General features: G+C 40.7%; 1 protein-coding gene across 7 annotated transcripts in view; it reads left to right on the plus strand.

The window, feature by feature from the left end:
• The window catches only part of LOC118821931 (utrophin-like), a 301,986-nt gene that overhangs the window by 182,291 nt on the left and 101,030 nt on the right, over positions 1-18,665 (plus strand). For all 7 annotated transcript variants that reach the window (XM_036590622.1, XM_036590623.1, XM_036590621.1 and 4 more), the window contains 2 exons: positions 1,145-1,301; positions 16,590-16,719. In XM_036590622.1, the coding sequence (XP_036446515.1) occupies positions 1,145-1,301; positions 16,590-16,719 (287 nt within the window). The remainder of the gene's footprint in view (positions 1-1,144; positions 1,302-16,589; positions 16,720-18,665) is intronic.

Genomic DNA, 18,665 nt, shown 5'->3' on the forward strand with positions numbered 1-18,665 from the left:
AGAAAACAAATATCTCAAATTGTAACCTTACAGGAGAGGTCAAAATTGTTTTAGATGCTTACTTTTAATGTGAGTTAATGTAAAGAGGTTTTATTCCAAGCTATTTTGGAGTATTTCTGTTGGTCAATTCATTATGGGTTTTCCACGCAATATAAAGGACAGACGATGTAGATAAATAAAAATGGACAAAAATGGAGATATGTTTTTCTTTAGACAGCGACGATATCAAAATGTAGTTCTTTGTGGAGTGTGGTTGTTTGTGTTCGGTGCGTGCTCCAGTCTTGCTGTCGGCTAGTTTTCATTCTCATTTTGGCCTGATGCAGAAGATCAACTATACTTGCTTGACTTCACCAGGAAAAATATTATTTTCTACTAGAGAGACAAAAAGATAGATAAGAAGAGACAGAGAGAGAGAGAGAGAGATGAAGCGAGAGACACAGAGAGAGACAGGCCTTTAATAAGAGGAGATAGGAAAGTATAGATGGAGGACAGACGAGCGAGAGAAGAGAGAGGGTCGAGTGAGTATAACAAGCAAGGGAAAGATGAAGAGGAGAGGATTTGAGCGACTGAGGGTTTGAGGCACTGAGAAAGAAAGGGAGCAGTGGATGGACAGAGAAGCAAAGAGAAAAAGGGGCGGCTAAAAGAGAGATGGAAGAAGAAAAGAGGAGGAGGAAATGAGACATAAGAAGAGGAAGGGAATCAGATGGATTAAGGTGTGTGTGTGTCTGTGTGTGTGTGTGTCTGTGTGTCTGTGTGTGTGTGTGTGTGTGTGTGTGTGTCTGTGTGTCTGTGTGTGTGTCTGTGTGTGTGTGTGTGTGTGAATAGTGGACCAGGCTGTTTTATTATTTAACTCCCGTTAGGGATTAATTAGTGGACATGTATAATTACTGAGCTGCTGACACCGGACTGTTGTTCAGCTCCATTAACATCAACACAAATATACACACACTCACACAACAAGTACACACATACACTATCGAATATAAATACACACACTGACATAAACACACACATTCGCTCACACAACGCACACCCAATCACATACACACACACACATATATATCTACACTTTGTTCATATATGACCCATATGTGACCCCGTGTCCTGACACTGTTTAAAAACATGTTTCTGTGTGTGTGTGTAGGGCTCATCTGGAGGCCAGTGCGGAGCGCTGGAGCAGGCTGTTATCTGTTCTAGAGGAGTTGTGGAGGTGGATCTGCCTGAAGGACGATGAGCTCACCAAACAGATGCCTATAGGAGGAGACGTGCCCACGTTACTGCAGCAACACAACCACTGCTCGGTCAGTACACATCCACACACACAAATGTGCTGTTCATATTCGGAAAACAAGCAATAAAACAAGCCACTTTGAATCCATCATGGATGTGATGTCACAGCCATGAGCATATTTTCCTAACACCGTTTATTCGGCCTACGGCATTGTAGTTCCACACATTCACAATGAAGTGATACGGAGTGTTGTTTCTGCAGATAATGTGTAGCAGTTTACTGGAGTGGAAGGTGTGGAAAAACGATTAAACATCATGCTGTGTTATGTGTCGTTGCATTGGCTTGATTCACATCCGAAAGGAGAATGAAAATTTTTATAACGTTTTTTTACCATATCACAGTCTTTACCTTATCACATAACTGATTCAGCAGTGAAGTTTTGATAAGTTGTAAACAGTATGTAGTAGAAATGCGCCGATACCACTTTTTCCCTTCCCATACGATACAGATACCTGATTTTTTTTTTTGTATCGGCCGATACTAGTTCTACCTAACCTAACTCACATATAAGTCCTGATATTTATACAGTTACAGTTTTAAAATATTTTATTTTGGTAAAATCTGTGTTCTCCATCACAAATAAAACACACTCAGCTTGGCTAGATGGTATTTACTTGGATTATTTTAATACATGCTTAAGAAAATTTAGTTTTGTTTATTTACTGTATCTATTTAGTATTTGCCTTTATATAATCAGCACACCGCAGCTTCTCTGGCTCAAAAACGGAGCTGAATTTTGTTTCACATCCAAATTCCTCAAGTCATTTGTCTCATGTGTGTCGTGTTCTCTCGTGCTGATCTCTGAGCATCAGTGCAGTAAATGTCACCGTCGTTCACTCAGTCAGTATTAGCGACTTGCAGTGTTTTTTCTGGCTTGGTTGAAGCGACGGGCCGTGAGACCCTACTGCTCTCTCAGTACCATTAACTCAGACTGTAAGTGACCACATAGCGGCAGACGAGTGATTACTGAAAGAAGCACCCCAGCCGTTCAGGTAAGCGGCTCCGTTGGCGTGTTTTTCTAACCAAATGCTGCCATTCGGCCGTAGATCTAGGAAATTTGTCTGTTGATTTACCTTCCTACAATATACGGCACATCCTTAAATTACAGCTGATACAACATGATGCATAAACTCTCCTCTATTAATCAATGAGGCCCTTAACACCCGGCACGCACAGCACAGCAGTGCACTTTCACTTGCTGACTGCCGCTATAGAAGCGTGTAGAAGATAGTAGTTTTAGTGGGGCATGATGATTAGTTGGTGGGACATTTCCCCACTAGATGACCCCTGACGCCAGGCCTGAATGAAGAATGACAGTGATCTGTTGATTATTAAGAATCTTCTGAAAGTTGTCTAACCACCATGCTCCTCTGTACTGCTGGAATTATGGGGCTGAATGGTGTTTAATGTTTGCGTACTTTAGATTTTAGTTTTTTTCATCTTCCACTTCATTAATTTTTCAGTTTTGGCCACTATACTATACTATTGAATAGTTCAGAGTAGAGCTGCAAAATACTACTATAACAACTCACTGAAATTGTGATATTTGTCCTGCAATATGTTAAAATGCATCAGTGAATAACTCTGACTTGTTTAAAGATTGGCCTGCATGATTTTTTTACAAAAATAATGTACTTTTGGATTACCTGAATACTCTGATTCATCAAAACATCAGCAGAAATGCTGATCTGGAACTGTGATAGGTCAGGATGCCATTGGTCAAGAATATCAGTATAGCAAAGGTCAATATTACAATATAACTTAGGGCTGAACGATTTGGAGAAAATATCTAATTGTGATTTGTCAGACCAGTATTGTGATTTTAAAGTGCGATCATTTTCTATTAAATAAGATCCACGTCTGTTAATTTAGCCAAGAAGACCAGCAGATTCATATTTTCTAGCTTGAGGCTTGAACACTGGACGCAGTGTGCTGGACTGGCACTTGTAGTTGGGTTGTCATGTGGGGCAGTCGTGGGCTGGAGGTTAGGGAACCAGCCTTGTGACCGGAAGGGCGCCGGTTTGATCGCCCTCAGCCGTCAGGCACTGGTTCGATCGCCCTCAGCCGACAGTACATTACTGAAGTGCCTTTGAGCAAGGCACCTAACCCCCAACTTCTCCCCAGGCAGCATGGATAGGGCTGCCCACCGCTCTGGGCAAGTGTGCGCACTGCCCCCTAGCGTGTGTGTTCACTAGTGTGCATGTATGTGGGTGTTTCACTGCACGGATGGGTTAATTCTTTTAATTCCTCTGTGTGCAAACACAGTTGGCTAATGGTTCTGAGTAATTGAGTACACTTCATGTGGGCGTCTGGTTGCTTCTAATTGGAAAACTTGGTAAGACAAGGTTCTTCATGTAATACAGAATTGCATCTCTTGTGATAAAGAAATTGTACTTCTTCAAATTGCAATTTCAATATAAAAGATTGTAATATAGTGATATATTGTGTAGCCATAGTTTAGAGGAGAACTGAGCAATTTTAGACAAGCCTTGTTTCCTCTGTACTGATGAGGGTCATCTGTTGCTGATGAGAGGACGCTGGTTCAGAAGCAGCCAATCAGTGTGTGATAGTGAAATGAGCTTCATCTGAAATGATGTTCTAATAATCCTCCACTGAGATCAAGGAGGTTAATTATGTCTGCCTTTAACTGTATCTCCATTCACTCTTTCATTATAGTGTATTTTAATGATGCGCAACAATTTTATTATACATTACATCGCCTGATCATGTTGGATCTGATCTCCCAATTACCACATTAGACCTGATCAACTGATCATCACATTAGACCTGATCATTACGTTAGACTGGATCGCCTGATCACCACATTAGATCGAATCGCCTGATCATCATGTTAGATCACATCACCTGATCATGTTAGACCTGATCACCTGACCATCACGCTAGATCAGATTACCTGATTATCTCATTAGACCAGCTTACCTGATCATTGTGTTAGATCTGATCACCTGATCACCATGTTAGATCTGATCACATGATCATCACATTAGACCCGATCACCTGATCATCAAGTTAGACCTGATCATAGTGTTAGATCTGATCACCTGATCATCATGTTAGATCTGAACGCCTGATCATCACATTAGACCTGACCATCATGTGAGATCTGATCACCTGACCATCACGTTAGACTGGGTCACCTGATCATCACGTTAGACTGGATCACCTGATCATCATTGTTGACCTGATCATAATGTTAGAGCTGATCACCTGATCATCATGTTTGACCTGATCACCTAATCATCACATTAGACCTGATCATCATGTTGGATCTGAACACCTGGTCATCACATTAGACACCTGACAATCACGTTAGACTAGATCACCTGACAGTCACATTTGACTGGATCACCTGACCGTCACGTTAAATCTGATCACCTGACCGCCACATTGGACCTGATCACCTAACCATCACAGTAGTCCTGATCACCCGATCATCTTGCTAGACTGGATCACCTGATCATCACGTTGGACCGGACCATGTGCGATGCTGTGTGTGTGGAGTGGAGTGAGAGTGAGGTTTAGAAACAGAACAGGAGGAGCTGAATTTGAATCTCTTATCTTTCAAAGAACACACACGGGCTCTGGCCCCAGGGAATCATGGGAAGGTGGGGGTCTTTGAGTCTGTAATGAGTCTGTGATAGTGTGCTGGTGCAAAGGAGAATTTAGAGGGCTCTCTCTTTCTCTCTCTCTCTCTCACTCTTCCCTCTGTCTGTCACAGTCTATCTTGCTCACACTTTCTCTTTCCCTTTCTCTTTGGCACCCCCGCCCCTCGCTCACTCTGTCTTGCTCACTCTCTTTCTCTATCTCTCTGTCACACTCTCGCTCGCTCTCTTGCTCACTTAGTTGCCCTCCATTACTTTCTTTGCTTTATTTTCTTGCTCTTTCCCTCTTTTCTTTTTCGTTTCTCTCTTTCTCATTCTTGCTCCCTTATTTGCTCTTTCTCTCTCTCTCTCTCTCTCTCCCCCCCCTCCTTGCTCTTTTTTCTGTTTTCTGCTCTTATTCTCTCTCTCTCTCTCACTTGCTCTCTTTCTTCTTTGTTTCTATCTCTCTGTCTTTTTCTCGCTCTCTTTCTGTTTCTCTCGCTCTTTCTCGCAGACAGATTGAATAATGACCCTGTGGAGTTGAAAGAGCAAAGAATCGCATGAGTCTCCTCTCTCTCTCTCTCGTATTTTGGGTAAAGGGGGGCTGCAGAGTTTTGGCTTTTTTGAACGTGTCACGCTCGATTAGCCCTGCGTGCTGAATGGGGCGAGAGAGGGAGAGCTGGGAATATGGATAAAATCTAGGGGAGAGTATAATAAACGTGTACAAAGTAGCAGAGTGAGTGTCTGTCTGGGAAGAGAGAGAGAGAGAGAGAGAGAGAGAGTGTTTCGGAAAGGTCAATTTGCTTTCACTACATGAAATAAAGATAAAGACAAAGCAGAGAAATGGTTAGAGGGAGCAACTCATATTAGGCCTTTCATAGTTATAATGTAATCACCTGATTGCAGTTATCTGAGCTGATCACAATCCATTTAATCCAAAATGAAAAAGTCCCAGTTGGAAGATGATTCAGGATGTTAATATACTGACTGCTGGCGATGACAAGTAATAATCAGATATCTCTGCTCTTCACATCTGTCCAGTTTTAACATGATCAGTGATTTCAGTAATGCCTGTTGCTCTTTACATTGTGTGTAAATTTCATCAAGAGTGGACCAGAAGAAACGGCCCAGAATGACTTGGGGGGGAAAAAAGTCTGGTTCCATTGACATACATTAAAAGTAAAGTAGGTTTTTTCCTTCTCCTATAAAGTTATCATTTTGGAAACACGAGGTTTTGTTCCAAAAACAGCTATATATACATATCACCTAGAAAATCAACAAGACGTAATTGGACTGGTGGCATTCAAACTTTTGCATACAACTATATGTTCCAGTTCGATGTGAATAGCTAGCGTGCTGACACTTTAGCTAGCTGACGTTTTTTTCTGCATAGCGTTGCATTAATCGAAAACATCTGATCTGAAGTGCACAGCTTGGATTTTTTAAAGTATGTTCAACTTTGGCGCTATATGAATATCATGTACTCAATCCTATTAGAATTAGTGTAGACAGGATTAGTGTTGTTTGTTCTCCTGATTGGCTGTAAGTGGCGTAACTGCTGCATTAGCAGTCGAGTAGCTGAGTTTGTGTATTCTCCAGCGGCTGTCTGAAATAGACCCTCTCCACCTTATTGATTGTGTGTACGTATCCGCCCCTTATTTCCCTATAATCAGTTTTATTATTCACGCATTCAATTATCCAATAAAATGTTTCCGTTCGTCCCGCCGTAATTAAGCTCATCAATCAGCTGTTATTTAATTAGTGCTGTTTGTGGGTGTCTGAGTGTGCAGTTCGCAGTTGTAATCAATTTACACAACAGACAGGAGGAATGGTAATTGCATCCTCCGTTTTGTCTCCGAATCCTGAAAGATGTTTGCTCTCGATGACGCTGCAGTTCAGCTAACAGGCTTAATATAGTCACAGTATGATGTCAGTGTAAGTTTGTTTCTAACAACATTTTTACGTTGCAAGACAAGTTTTGTACTGTTTAGCTATTCTTGACGCTATGCTTGCATCTCACATCTCATCTTGTTTATGCAAAAGATCTGTTAATGGTCTGACTAATGCTTCTCTAGTACCGGTCCTGTGAGACCCCTGCCCTTATTTATTTATTTATTTATTTATTTATTTATTTATTTATTTACCCTTCTTTGACCCACTTAGTTCAGTTCATGAAAGATTTGGTAATTAGCTGATGAGATGAGTCAAGTTGTTTAACAAACAGCAAACTTTGAACTGGACTGGACTTTGGAGGCGCTGGATTAAAGGGTGCCTTTGTTAAAAAACATACCCGTACCATATCCAGGGCTTTCATGATTACTAGAAGAAAAAAAAATATTCAGTGTACTTTGAATTGGCAATTTTCATAATGATTATTAGTGATCCCCCAAAATGAGAGTCCTAACCGAAACTGAAATTCAAGGTACACCTGGACAGAAAACAAACAGAAGTTTTTTTTTTATGCTTTTAAGTAAACTTACTAAACATTAAAACTGCAAGTTAATAAAAAAACAACTTCTGCTTCTTATATTGATAAAAATCTACTTTAAATCTGCTTTCAATAAGACCAAACCGAACTGACAATAAATAAAAGTATTTTATATAAAATAAACATACTATAGTATGTACAGTATGTGCCATGAAAACGTCCTCAACAACGTAGAATAGTTGGTCATTCAAGGCAGTGAATTGTATTGTTTTTAGTTATAGTTTGCACTTTTGACTCTTATTGAATTTTTGTCATCATTTGTAAAACTGTGGCTACAGATGACACTGATGTTCCTGCAGGGACTTTCTTTCCTGCCTCTGTTGCTGTGCTGTATTCTGCATATGGAGTGGAATCAAACCTCTACTGCAGATGTGCGCTTTCCTGATGCTCTGCATTAACAGTGGTATTAAATCTCTTGTCTAATGTCCCTCACAGAAACCGTGAAATAGCTTCACCTGGCTGACTCTTATCCAACTGTTGATCTGATGCGGCTCAAACTGTTTGAACACGTCTGCGCTGACTAGTGCAGGGGAGTGAAAGGAACAAATGATGTTTTAATCGCCGCCTTTCTTTTCGTTGTCATATTTAGTACCTTCTTTTAAATACAACAAATATTGCATTAGTCTAAAAAGTAAAATAAGAGAAAAACATGCTTATAAAATCAGCTGCTTAGTTATTCAAATGTGATGTTAAGTGGCACAGAATGTTTCGGCATTTTGTGTTATTAAAGTAATTCAGTCAATACTGTAAAAGTGTTGAATTTCAATGCCCAGCCTTAGTGGTTCCTTCTGAAATTGACTGATTGGATTTATTTACATCTTTATTTGTTTGTTTATTTTTACAAGTTAACTATACTTCAAATAGATATTTCAACACATAGAATGTAATTTTTGGAAAAACAAAACATGCTTATATATTTGGACCATGTAGCGAGGATTTTCCACATATGTTTAACCAATGTTTTATTGTACTAAACGTATTGATTACATGCATCAGTTGTGATCAGATTTTGCCTTTAGTTGAAAATTAGGCCTTTTGGTTGACCATGATGACCCTTAGTCTGGGACCACCCTATTAGCTGGGTCAGGTACATTAGCACAACTTAACTCTGCAGAAAGAATTTCAAGAGCAGGGATGATGTTTAACACTTTGTTTTATAGCTCTAGGTATTAACTAGGTAACTGAGATACAGACACCAAAGTACTAGATCCTTATTTTGGGTATCGTGATAAGTTTCAAGACAGTTTGCACTTAAAATTAAAGAAAGATGAAACAACTAAAGTTCTATCTGTTAAGCTGATAAAAGACACAGTGAAATATCTCCAACATGTTTGGAGTTAGAATGCAGTAAGTACAGCTATACTCACACTAAGTTACAATGGGAATGTCACGTTTGAGCAGGAAATAAATCGGAAGCACCTCCGGTTACGTGGCATGAAATTATACTTTTCTGGAGTAAATGGTAAAGACCCATTAACACTGTAATAAGAAACACAGATTCAGTGTTGTTTCTAGGCAATAGACTCTTTGTACGTTGTTTGTGTACAATATTTATGTCTCATAAAACTACCTGGTACTTTTTACCCAAAATAATTACACAATACTACATACTTACTCAGTTAATACAAAGAATCTGGCATATCAGTGCACATTGGCTGGTCGTGCATAGAAAATTGCCAAGATGGCCAATAAAAGTATTACAGACATTTATAAAGTGTCACCAAACTTTTGGTGGTGTAGATCAGCATGCTTCCCTTGAGGAGTTGGACATATTTGACCCCTGATCTCGTTAGCCCTGTAACCCAGGCTGAATTTGTTAGCGCTAGCCGGCAGCGCTCGCCTAAGGCTAAGGCTAGTGTAATGGCACTGTCTCGCTGATTGATTTGAACTATTTGCTGCTGGATGCTGCAGAACAGAGTGTAAAATATGAGACAGATTAGGCTCGACTCAGCACCAACCCTTATCTATGGCCAAGAAAAAATGACCCCAGTTTGGCTCTCTATGAATAGTCGTTTATCTTTCCAGGACTTTGAATACGTCCTTTATTCAAACTCTTCATTGTGTGGTCAATAAAGAGTCAGCGAAGCAGTGGGCAGCCTTAGCATATCTGTTAAAGGAGAGGTCATAAGTTTTAATGTATCTGTGATGCTGCTTTATGTAGCATTCCTTCCTTCTTAATTAGTTTTAATTAACATGCTCGTATAGAGAGGAGGCTGATTTGGTACCCAGACATTGATTTTTAGACAAATCTGACTAGATGTGAGTCTAGTGTTACAGCTTGGGACAGTTAAATGGGTTTTTCACAGCGGCGTGTTGTTAAAGCTGAGGTTTGGAGTGCTCGCTAAAAGCTTTCTCTTCAGGCTCCAGTCTTGGGGGAATCCATACATTGCAATAGATGAGGAAGAGGAGGCAATGAGGAAGAAGTGCCTGGCCCTGGACCAGCACTGTAGGGCTACTAACCATCTGAGCACTCAGAGTTTGTCTGGAGGCTTGGCGAAGACGAGACCCATTTACTGAAATAAAATATTCATGTAAGCAGCTTCCCAGACTACACACTTAAAAATGAAGATTCTTCAAGGGTTCTTTAGTAAAGAAAATAATTCTATATAGAACCATGAACACTCAAACAACCCTTTACATGAATAAAGGGTTGTTTGCATCATGAAATGGTTCTTCATCGATTGATGCAGAATGTGCAGTAGATTGTTCTATATAGAACCTTTTTGAAAATTCATCTGTATAGCACCAAAGGGTTCTTCTGTTGTTACAATGTCAAGCTTGTAACAATAGAAGAACCCTTTTGGGTGCTATATAGAACCATGTTCAACACATGGTTCTATATAGCAACACAAGTGTGTAGGGCTGTACCATATATGGTTGTAAATCTTTATGGCAGTTTTGCATTTGCTGTGAACATTCTGACCAATCACAGTGTCTGGTTGGATGCTCACAGACACTGTGATTGGTCAGGATGCTCACAGACACTGTGATTGGTCAGGATGCTCACAGACACTGTGATTGATTAGAATGCTCACAGACACTGTGAATGGTTAGGATGCTCACAGACACTGTGATTGGTTAGGACGCTCACAGACACTGTGATTGTTATACAGAACCATTGCCTTTACTAAAGAAACCTTGAAGAACCGTCTTGTTTAAGTGTGTAGGGCTGCTACACATAATGGTGTGCTAAACACTGTTATGGCAGTTCTGCATTTGCTGTGAACATCCTGACCAATCACAGTGTCTGGTTGGATGCTCACAGACACTGTGATTGGTTAGGATGCTCACAGACACTGTGATTGGTTAGGATGCTCACAGACACTGATTGTTTAGGACGCTCACAGACACCGATTGGTCAAGATGCTCACAGACACTGTGATTGGTCAGGATGCTCACAGCCACCATGATTGTGATTGGTTAGGATGTTTACAGACAGTGTCTGTGAGCATCCTGACCAATCAGTGTCTGTGAGCATCCTGACCAATCACAGTGTCTGTGAGCATCCTGACCAATCACCGTTCCGGATGAGTTTCTGTAGGTGTTCCAGCAGAAGTGAATTATTTTGTTCATAATAACAGGCCTATATGTAACCATGTTACCAGTTCGCCGGTGTTTTTAAATGCTGCGTTTTGTGGGTTGTATTGCAGTATAGCATTTGTAGCAGTGAAGTCAGAGTACTAGTGTTTTGTCCAGCTCTACTGTAAGGTGACTAACACACCGTACACACTGAATTAATCTTATGAGACCCGGAAAAGACAAGACCCATTTACTCAAATGAAATATTCATGTAAACAGTGGTCCAGACCAGTTTAGCACACTGTGGTGTTTCAGTACAAAGTGTTTGCTTCAGCCTCCTTAGCCGTGTCTGCTGGTCCTGTGGTGCATGCAGCTTGTAGGCTAATTGTGAGCTCATTTGATTAGTACAGTAGCTAATAGTGACTCGTGTGAAGCTCTGTGAAATCTTTCTCAGACTCCAGCCTCACATCAGGTTTGACCTCAGGTCTATGAAAAGCAGCTTTCTTTATAAATACCCCCTGCCCACCTCTCTCATTCTCTCCTATTATCTCTCTCTCTCTTTGTTTCTCATTTCCTCCAACCATGTCTCTCTTTTTCTCTCTCCCTCTCTCTCTCTTTCGCTTGCACTCTCTCTTTCTCTTTCCTGTTCTCATTTCCGGTCTCTCTGTCTCACTCTCGGCCTCTCTCTCTCTCCTTCTCCCTCTCTCTCTGTCTCTCTCTCTCTCAGTAAAACGACAGTAGCAGCTTTTTTGGTCCTATATTAATCCTCTCAGGGCAGTGTAAGGTTTGAAGAGAGCATTTGGCTTCTCATAAAGCTCAGACTGGGCACGCTTGTCCTCGCTCTGTCATTTCAGAGGTGAAAATAACCTCCATTCTTGCTGCGACTCCATCTCGCCATCCCTCCACCTCTTCTATTTCTGTCACTCCATCAACTGACCTTTTCAGCGCTGAGAGCTGTGTTCCTTTCTCTCGTCTGACTGATGCCTTCAGCAGGTCCGGAACCCTCACTTTAGCACACACTTCAGACCTTTTTACTGGAGTATGAGCTCAAACACATTTTTCATCTACTTATACACTCCTTAAAGCAGTGTTCCTTAAAGGGTCTGTATCTGGGACAACTGAATGTAAAATATAAGAGTTTGTTGTAGTAAGTAAACACTGTTAAAGTACCCTTCACTTCTCAGAATGTAACTGCTCTGCTATTTAAGGTGGAATAGGAAAATTCAAACAAGAAGCTGGCAAATAGGAAGCCAACTTCAGCCTCGGCGGCTCTTGGGTGTCTCTCTACCGTTGAAACATCCTTGCCTGATCTAAGAACTTCTTTCTCAATCTTTGTTCTTCAGATCTTCTGCTCTTTGGCTGTTTTCACAGGCTCCTGCCTGTTTACTGTTTATGCCAAAAAAGAGAAGTTACTAGAAACTGCTTGTGTCAGAAAGTTGGATAAAACTTAATAAGCACAGCTTTGGAAAAGCATTCTCTTATATTTGTCCCATTCTAAAACGTAATCCTGAATTGTTGTTGTTTAATAGTTGTATTTTCAAATTTGTCATATATTGGCACATTTTAAACATTTGTTCATGAAAACCAGCAGCTGCCCATTGGCTTGTGTTATAATTGAATTTTGAGTCAAGAAGTTTTCTACTTTTCTGAGCATAGGGGGAAGTTTTTGTTTGTGCTAGCTGACAGTACAGTACAGTACAGATGCAGCAGATAGAGGTTAAGATGCAACATTCTGGAATGTTCCTTTAAGCCAGGAAGTTCAGGCGTTCTCTAAAGGTTATCCTGTGCTGCTTATCATCAGCATCAGAAGTTGATCAAAATGATTACACAGCAATGAACGGAAATGTCTGCAGATTTGGGGAGAAAATTACACCGCGGCTTTCTTGTGAAACAGTATAACTGAAGGCAATGTAGAGATAACAACTTCCAAACAATGTTATGTGCAGTTTCTCCACTTTCATCCAGCCTCTGTTCCACAGGCTCAGCTCCTTCTGCGTTACCTGAGTTCAGCTGTAAGAGATGTGTTGGTTTTCTCCTTTTTTCTAAAGTTTTTCTTTCTTCATGAGTTATAAAAGGAAGAGAAGGAACGTAGTAGTTCTGCAAGTATAAGCCTTGACATTTTTCCAGCGAGTCTTCTACAAGGACAAATTATGACGTTCTTTTGTCGACAGCGGCTGTAGCGCAGAGTGTTTTTTAGCGCTGTTTTTCTATTTTGTTCTGGAATCTCTGTGTTTTTGCTTTTGTGTGACCTACCCTCGCAGTCAAGTAAGTGGCGCGTAGTGTTTCTCCACTCAGGAAGAGAGCGAGAGAGAAAAGCAAGTGTGCGCTATGGTTTGTTTTTTGAAATGGGCCATTGTAAGTACAGGGAGTGGAATAGTAGGGCTAAAAGACTGTGGTTAGCTGCCTCTGAGGAAGTAAACAATTTTTAAGAGTGGCTCCTGGGGACCTTATCTCCAGCTGAAATCACTTCAGACCCTCAGCGTCTCTGAGGCTCAGTGTAGTATGGAGTAAAAATTACAGTCAGCTCAAGTTTGGGAATAAAATACAAACCCAGTTCTAAAAAAGTTGGGACAGTATGCAAAATGCTAATAAATCTGTTTGACCTAAAATGACCTTAAAGTGAAAACAGTTCACAAACACAAGATTTTATGCTTTACCTTTGTTTATTTGGAAAATATACACTCATTCTGAAATTTGATGCCTGCAACACGTTCCAAAAATTTTTGGACAGGAGCATGTTCACCACTGTGCTACATCACCTCTACTTTTAACAGCACTTAAAAATCATTTGAGGACTGAAGACATAGACTGATCCAGTTTTGAAAGATGGATTTATCAGTTTTCGGTTATACAAGTGTTTGTCTGTGCAGTTAAGGTCCTTCATTGTTGTATTTTGCATATGTTTTTAGTAAAAGACAGGTCTGGACTGCAGGCAGGCCAGTCTAGCACTTGCACTCTTTGATTATGCAGTCATGCTGTTGTAGCGTGCAGTGTTTTTTGCTGTTGTCATGTTGAATTAAGGATTGGCGTCCCTGAAAAAGACATTGTCTAGAAGGCAGCGTATGTTGCTCCAAAATGTGTTCAGTGTTACTGGTAATAATAACTGCTAATAATTCCCATAGCATGACTAATACTGGCTTTTGAAATTTACTCTGGTAACAGTCTAATGGTCTTCTTTGGCCTGGAGACCACAACGTCTATTATTATCTTAATAAGCCATGGGTCCACTGGCGGGCCCAAAGTTTTATTACAAACTTCTAGAATCTAAGAATTGCTCCAATAGTTTGCATTGAAGTCCTGGTAATTACTGAATATTAAGCCTTTGTTTGTAATAAGGCTGGGATTTTAAAGGATTAAACAGTCTGAAGGGTGGACTTGAAACCTTCCCACTGTGCATCAGTCTATTTTAGATGAGCTCAAGCCCAGAGAAGTCGGCAGTGTTTCTGGACGCTGTGTACGTATGTCTTCCGCTACGCATAGTACAGTGTTAACTTGCATTTGTGGATGCAGTGATGAACTGTGTTTATTGACAGCGTTTTGTCAAAGTATTCCTGAAACCATATAATGATATCCATCACAGAATCATATTTGAGGAGTTCATACTGCTTTGCTTATTGTGTAGGCGGCAAAGAAAGGACTAAACAGTGGCTAAAGTATGCAGGTGTTAATGCTTGTTTTGGTGCACCTTGCAGCTTACTCTTGTGTTTGTCTGTTAATCGCATTATTACACATTCTAGAATGCTATAAAGCATAAAATTTCATTCGCGTAGCTCGAAACACCTAGATTTGTATACTTGCATAAGATTTCCTTATTCTTTATGCTAAGCAAGATATTTTAATGAGCATAAAACAATTGTGTGAGTGTTGCAAAATAAAATAAATAATTGTAATAAAACAAAGTATTAGCAACTTGCCATTTACGGAGACAAAACTATTGCTTACCTAATTCAGAAATGATAAGCAAACTTTGGATGAGCAGTGTTTGGATCAGTGGCATAGGCAGAAATACATTTTTGGTGGGCCAATCTGGTAGAGAAAAGATTCCAAATGTCCCCTTTTGTTTAAACTTTAGACTATAGCCTATTGCTGACAGCGGTGCAGTCATCACTCTACCTATTCCAACTTTTCACCCCATGGTGTTACAAAACAAAAGCAACCAGAATGCTCTGCTCACTTGAACACAACCAACACTGCAGCACCCTTCGCTATAAAGTTGCCCAATGAAGACAACATAAGAGTCAAAATCGGCTAAAATATACACAAAAAAGCACAACAAAATAAAGAAGCTGAACTTATGGTCCATTTATGTCTTACCTGTGATGACTCCATGCGTTGAAATAGACATTTTCTTTGACATTTTGACGCAGCACATTTTAGCATTTGTAGTGAAATGGCTAAGCAGAAATAGGAGGGCTGAGAAAAGAAGACAGAGCTAAGGACTGGTCGATTGGACTATACCTGGCGCGTTTTCCCATTTGAGTGGGTAGGCCAGGTAGACCCAAGCCCACCTGTGCTACGCCCTGGTACACATTCATTCTTATACCAGTTTGACACACTGTCCTCAACACTCTCTGTTGCCCTTCTCACTCTGAAAAGCAGTTACAGTATATGAGTGTGCTTATTAATGCCAGAGTTCATTTACAGTGTTACACCTTTTAGCAGTCTAATCTCACCGGCCCCCTCTCCTTTCAAGATCTAATCAACTATGATACCCAGCTGGTACCTTTGCTACACAGGCAATTAGAGCCTGAGTGTGGGCTCATCACTTTCTCTACAGTAAAGCCCACTTTCCTTTAAGGTCACTCTGACCTCACTCTTTTCCTCTTTCTACAGCCTTTTACCTGCTCTATTATTAGAGGGTATTCTGGGAGATTTTATGCCCACTTTCTTCATTTTGTGTGTGTGTGTGTGTGTGTGTGTGTGCGTGTGTGTGTGTGTGTGTTTTGTGTGTGATGCAGTTCCATGTTGCCTTGAGGCCTGAGTGTGTTGTATATGAGTCACTAGAATCTGAACGTGTCTTTTTTAAGTCTGTATTCCTTCCATCTAATTTCTCTCTGACCCTTTTGAAAATGCGCCGCTTGACCCTTTAGATCGCCTGGACAATTGCTTCTTTTTTTCTTTTTCCCTCTCTCTCTTTCTCTCTATCCTTCTCTCTCACTCTCTCTTCTCTCTATAGATATTTATCTCTTTCTCATTATCTTGTCTCTTTACTTCTTTCCTTTTTCTCTCTTTCTGTCTCTCCCTCTCTTTCCATCTCTCTTGTTGCTCTACGTATTTTCATCTTCTTTTTTTATCTTTCTCTCTATTCCTTCTCATTCTCCCCCTTCTTTCTCTGTTCTCGCTGTCTCTCTGACCGAGTCAGTACTGTATATTTTTATGTTAGTACACATCACCTTGAACGTGCTTGTTTTCTCTCTCTGTTCCTTTTCTTTCTTCCTGTACTTCCTCTATTCCCGAGGCTATGAAATACTCACTTAGATTCATGTCACACGTCATGTACATGGTCATTTTTCCCTCGTAATGTCATGCTTGCTCACTTTTCCAACACGAACGCTTTCAACTACTGATGATTTCTACAGTGACGATCGACCAAAAGTCACAGTGACCTTTTACATTCACATCTCTGGGGTTTCAACCAATCATCACACCACTTGTACCATCTATTAACTAATCTTATATGTGTTTGCAGGCCCTGAGGGCGGAGCTGAAGGAGAGGGAGCATGTAGTGGTCAGCACACTGGACCAGGCGCGCATGTTTCTGGCTGATCAGCCAATCGAAGGTCCTGAGGAACCACGCAAGAACCTGCAGCCAAAGACAGGTAAGAGTTCACCACTCTGCTTCTGCCTGTTTCGTTCTGAACAGTTTTAAATCAAATATACTCAGTTTGCTATGGTCAGTCAAGGCATGTTTGCTGTCTGAAATAGTACATACATGTAATGTTTTATTGCAGTGGAATATTTAGAGGGCGTTGATAAGCTGTTAGACTGCAGTAGAGCAATTCTAAGTGCTTTCCACTTAGCTTAAGTATCCTGATGGTTTGGATGAGTTGTTAAAAAAAAAAATGAAAATGTAATACTTAACGGGTTCCTACAGGCATCTTTAGCCAAATTCCAGGCCATGTCTGCAAATGTAAAGCACATAGATGTGGATTTAGAACTCACTTACTCACACAATGAACAGTATGAAGTTTCACCACAAGGGGCACAAGGGTCCCTTTTGTGTGCATAATTTAAAGAAAAGAAACAGTCATGAACCCACACCAGCAGGAGCTCACAAATGCATGCTTGCTGTCACAACTTTAAAAATGAGAGGTGAAAAAGTTCATCATGAAAAAGTGTTGAGTTACTCAATGATTTATTTCTGTGATTTTCATTAAAGATTTTTGTTCTCAAATGCATTTAAGCTGAAGATAGCATAGAACGAGTGTTCAAGGATCAGCGGACTGTGTGGGCTTGCTGGTAGCTTGAGGAGCAATATAATCAATAATGGAGATTTTTTTCAGGAAATATAATTATGTTTAAATATTGCCCAGGCCTAGATAACAGCATGTCATACAGAGTTGGAAACCTCATAAACATGTCTGTTTGGAGACCATACGTCTTAGCTAATCAGCTATTTTGGGTTAAGGAGAAAATTGTGTAATTTATTCCTTTCTCCAGTTCCACTCATTATTTCCTTTAAAATCTGCAGAGCTCTGTGGGGGCTTTTTGTGCACTGGTTTTCTGGTACATGCAGTTCAGAGCAAATAAAAAAAAATGAGCAAATGAAAAAACTCCTTGTACATAAAGTGAGTGAGGCCACTCTGGGTGACTTCAGCGCAGCAGCAGAAGCTTATTGACCTTGATAGCCGGCTCTTTTTCGGAAGTCGGGGAGGCATATTCACTTCAGCATAAGCCTCAGATTTATGTGTCGATCTTTATTAGCGATGCCATTTCAGCGAGGACTGGCTGGCTAGAATGTGACAAACTGTTTGAGAAGTCTAAAAAAAGCAAGCGTCTGGCATGCGAAGTGAATTCAGTTGCAAGATTTCGGACATAAATAATTGAGCTGGGCCTGAGCGGCCCTGGTAGGTGTGTGCCGGTTTTTCGCCCTTTGATCTGCCTCTCTGAGGGGACACACACATCACAACGTTATATACACACACACACACTTTGCCAGTGACAGCTCCTGTGGGCAGAGCGTTTGATGTAACTTTAGTTGAGCCTGTGATGGGTCTGGGATCCTCGCTGTCTTTTGCTTGCCGAGCCCACCGTGTAATCTGTACAAAGCTCTGGACACACTCTCAGGGACATGTTAGCAAAGCTAACTTTAGTCACAGATCAGATGTCGGATAACATGGCGAGTGCGTGTGTGAAACAGAGAGAGAACAAACCTCACTGATCCCTCACGTCGATATGAAAAGATTTTTGGCTTACAAATAAGGCCATGGTATTTGCCTGTAGCTAATAATGAAGCATATCAGTGAATGGTGTGACTTCAAAGTTAGCGCTCGATTTCCTAAGTGTGTTCATGATATGCTGTTACTAGGGATATAGGAATTGTGGCTCGATGCCGATAGCTGATATTTCTCATGTACATACTTGCTACTGCAGATACATAAATTGAGACATAGGCCCAATTCCATTTCACCCCTAGGGGGTAGGGTGTCCCAGTTTTTGTTGCGATAGAGGGGTAAGGTGAAGTGTTAGGGCTACGTGGCCCTCCAAACGGAGGTTTTTCAGAGTCACACTCAAAACAGAGTGTTATGAGGAAAAAAAGAAAAAA

The sequence above is a fragment of the Colossoma macropomum genome, unplaced genomic scaffold (genome assembly GCF_904425465.1).
Source record: "Colossoma macropomum unplaced genomic scaffold, Colossoma_macropomum, whole genome shotgun sequence".
NCBI lineage: Eukaryota > Metazoa > Chordata > Actinopteri > Characiformes > Serrasalmidae > Colossoma > Colossoma macropomum.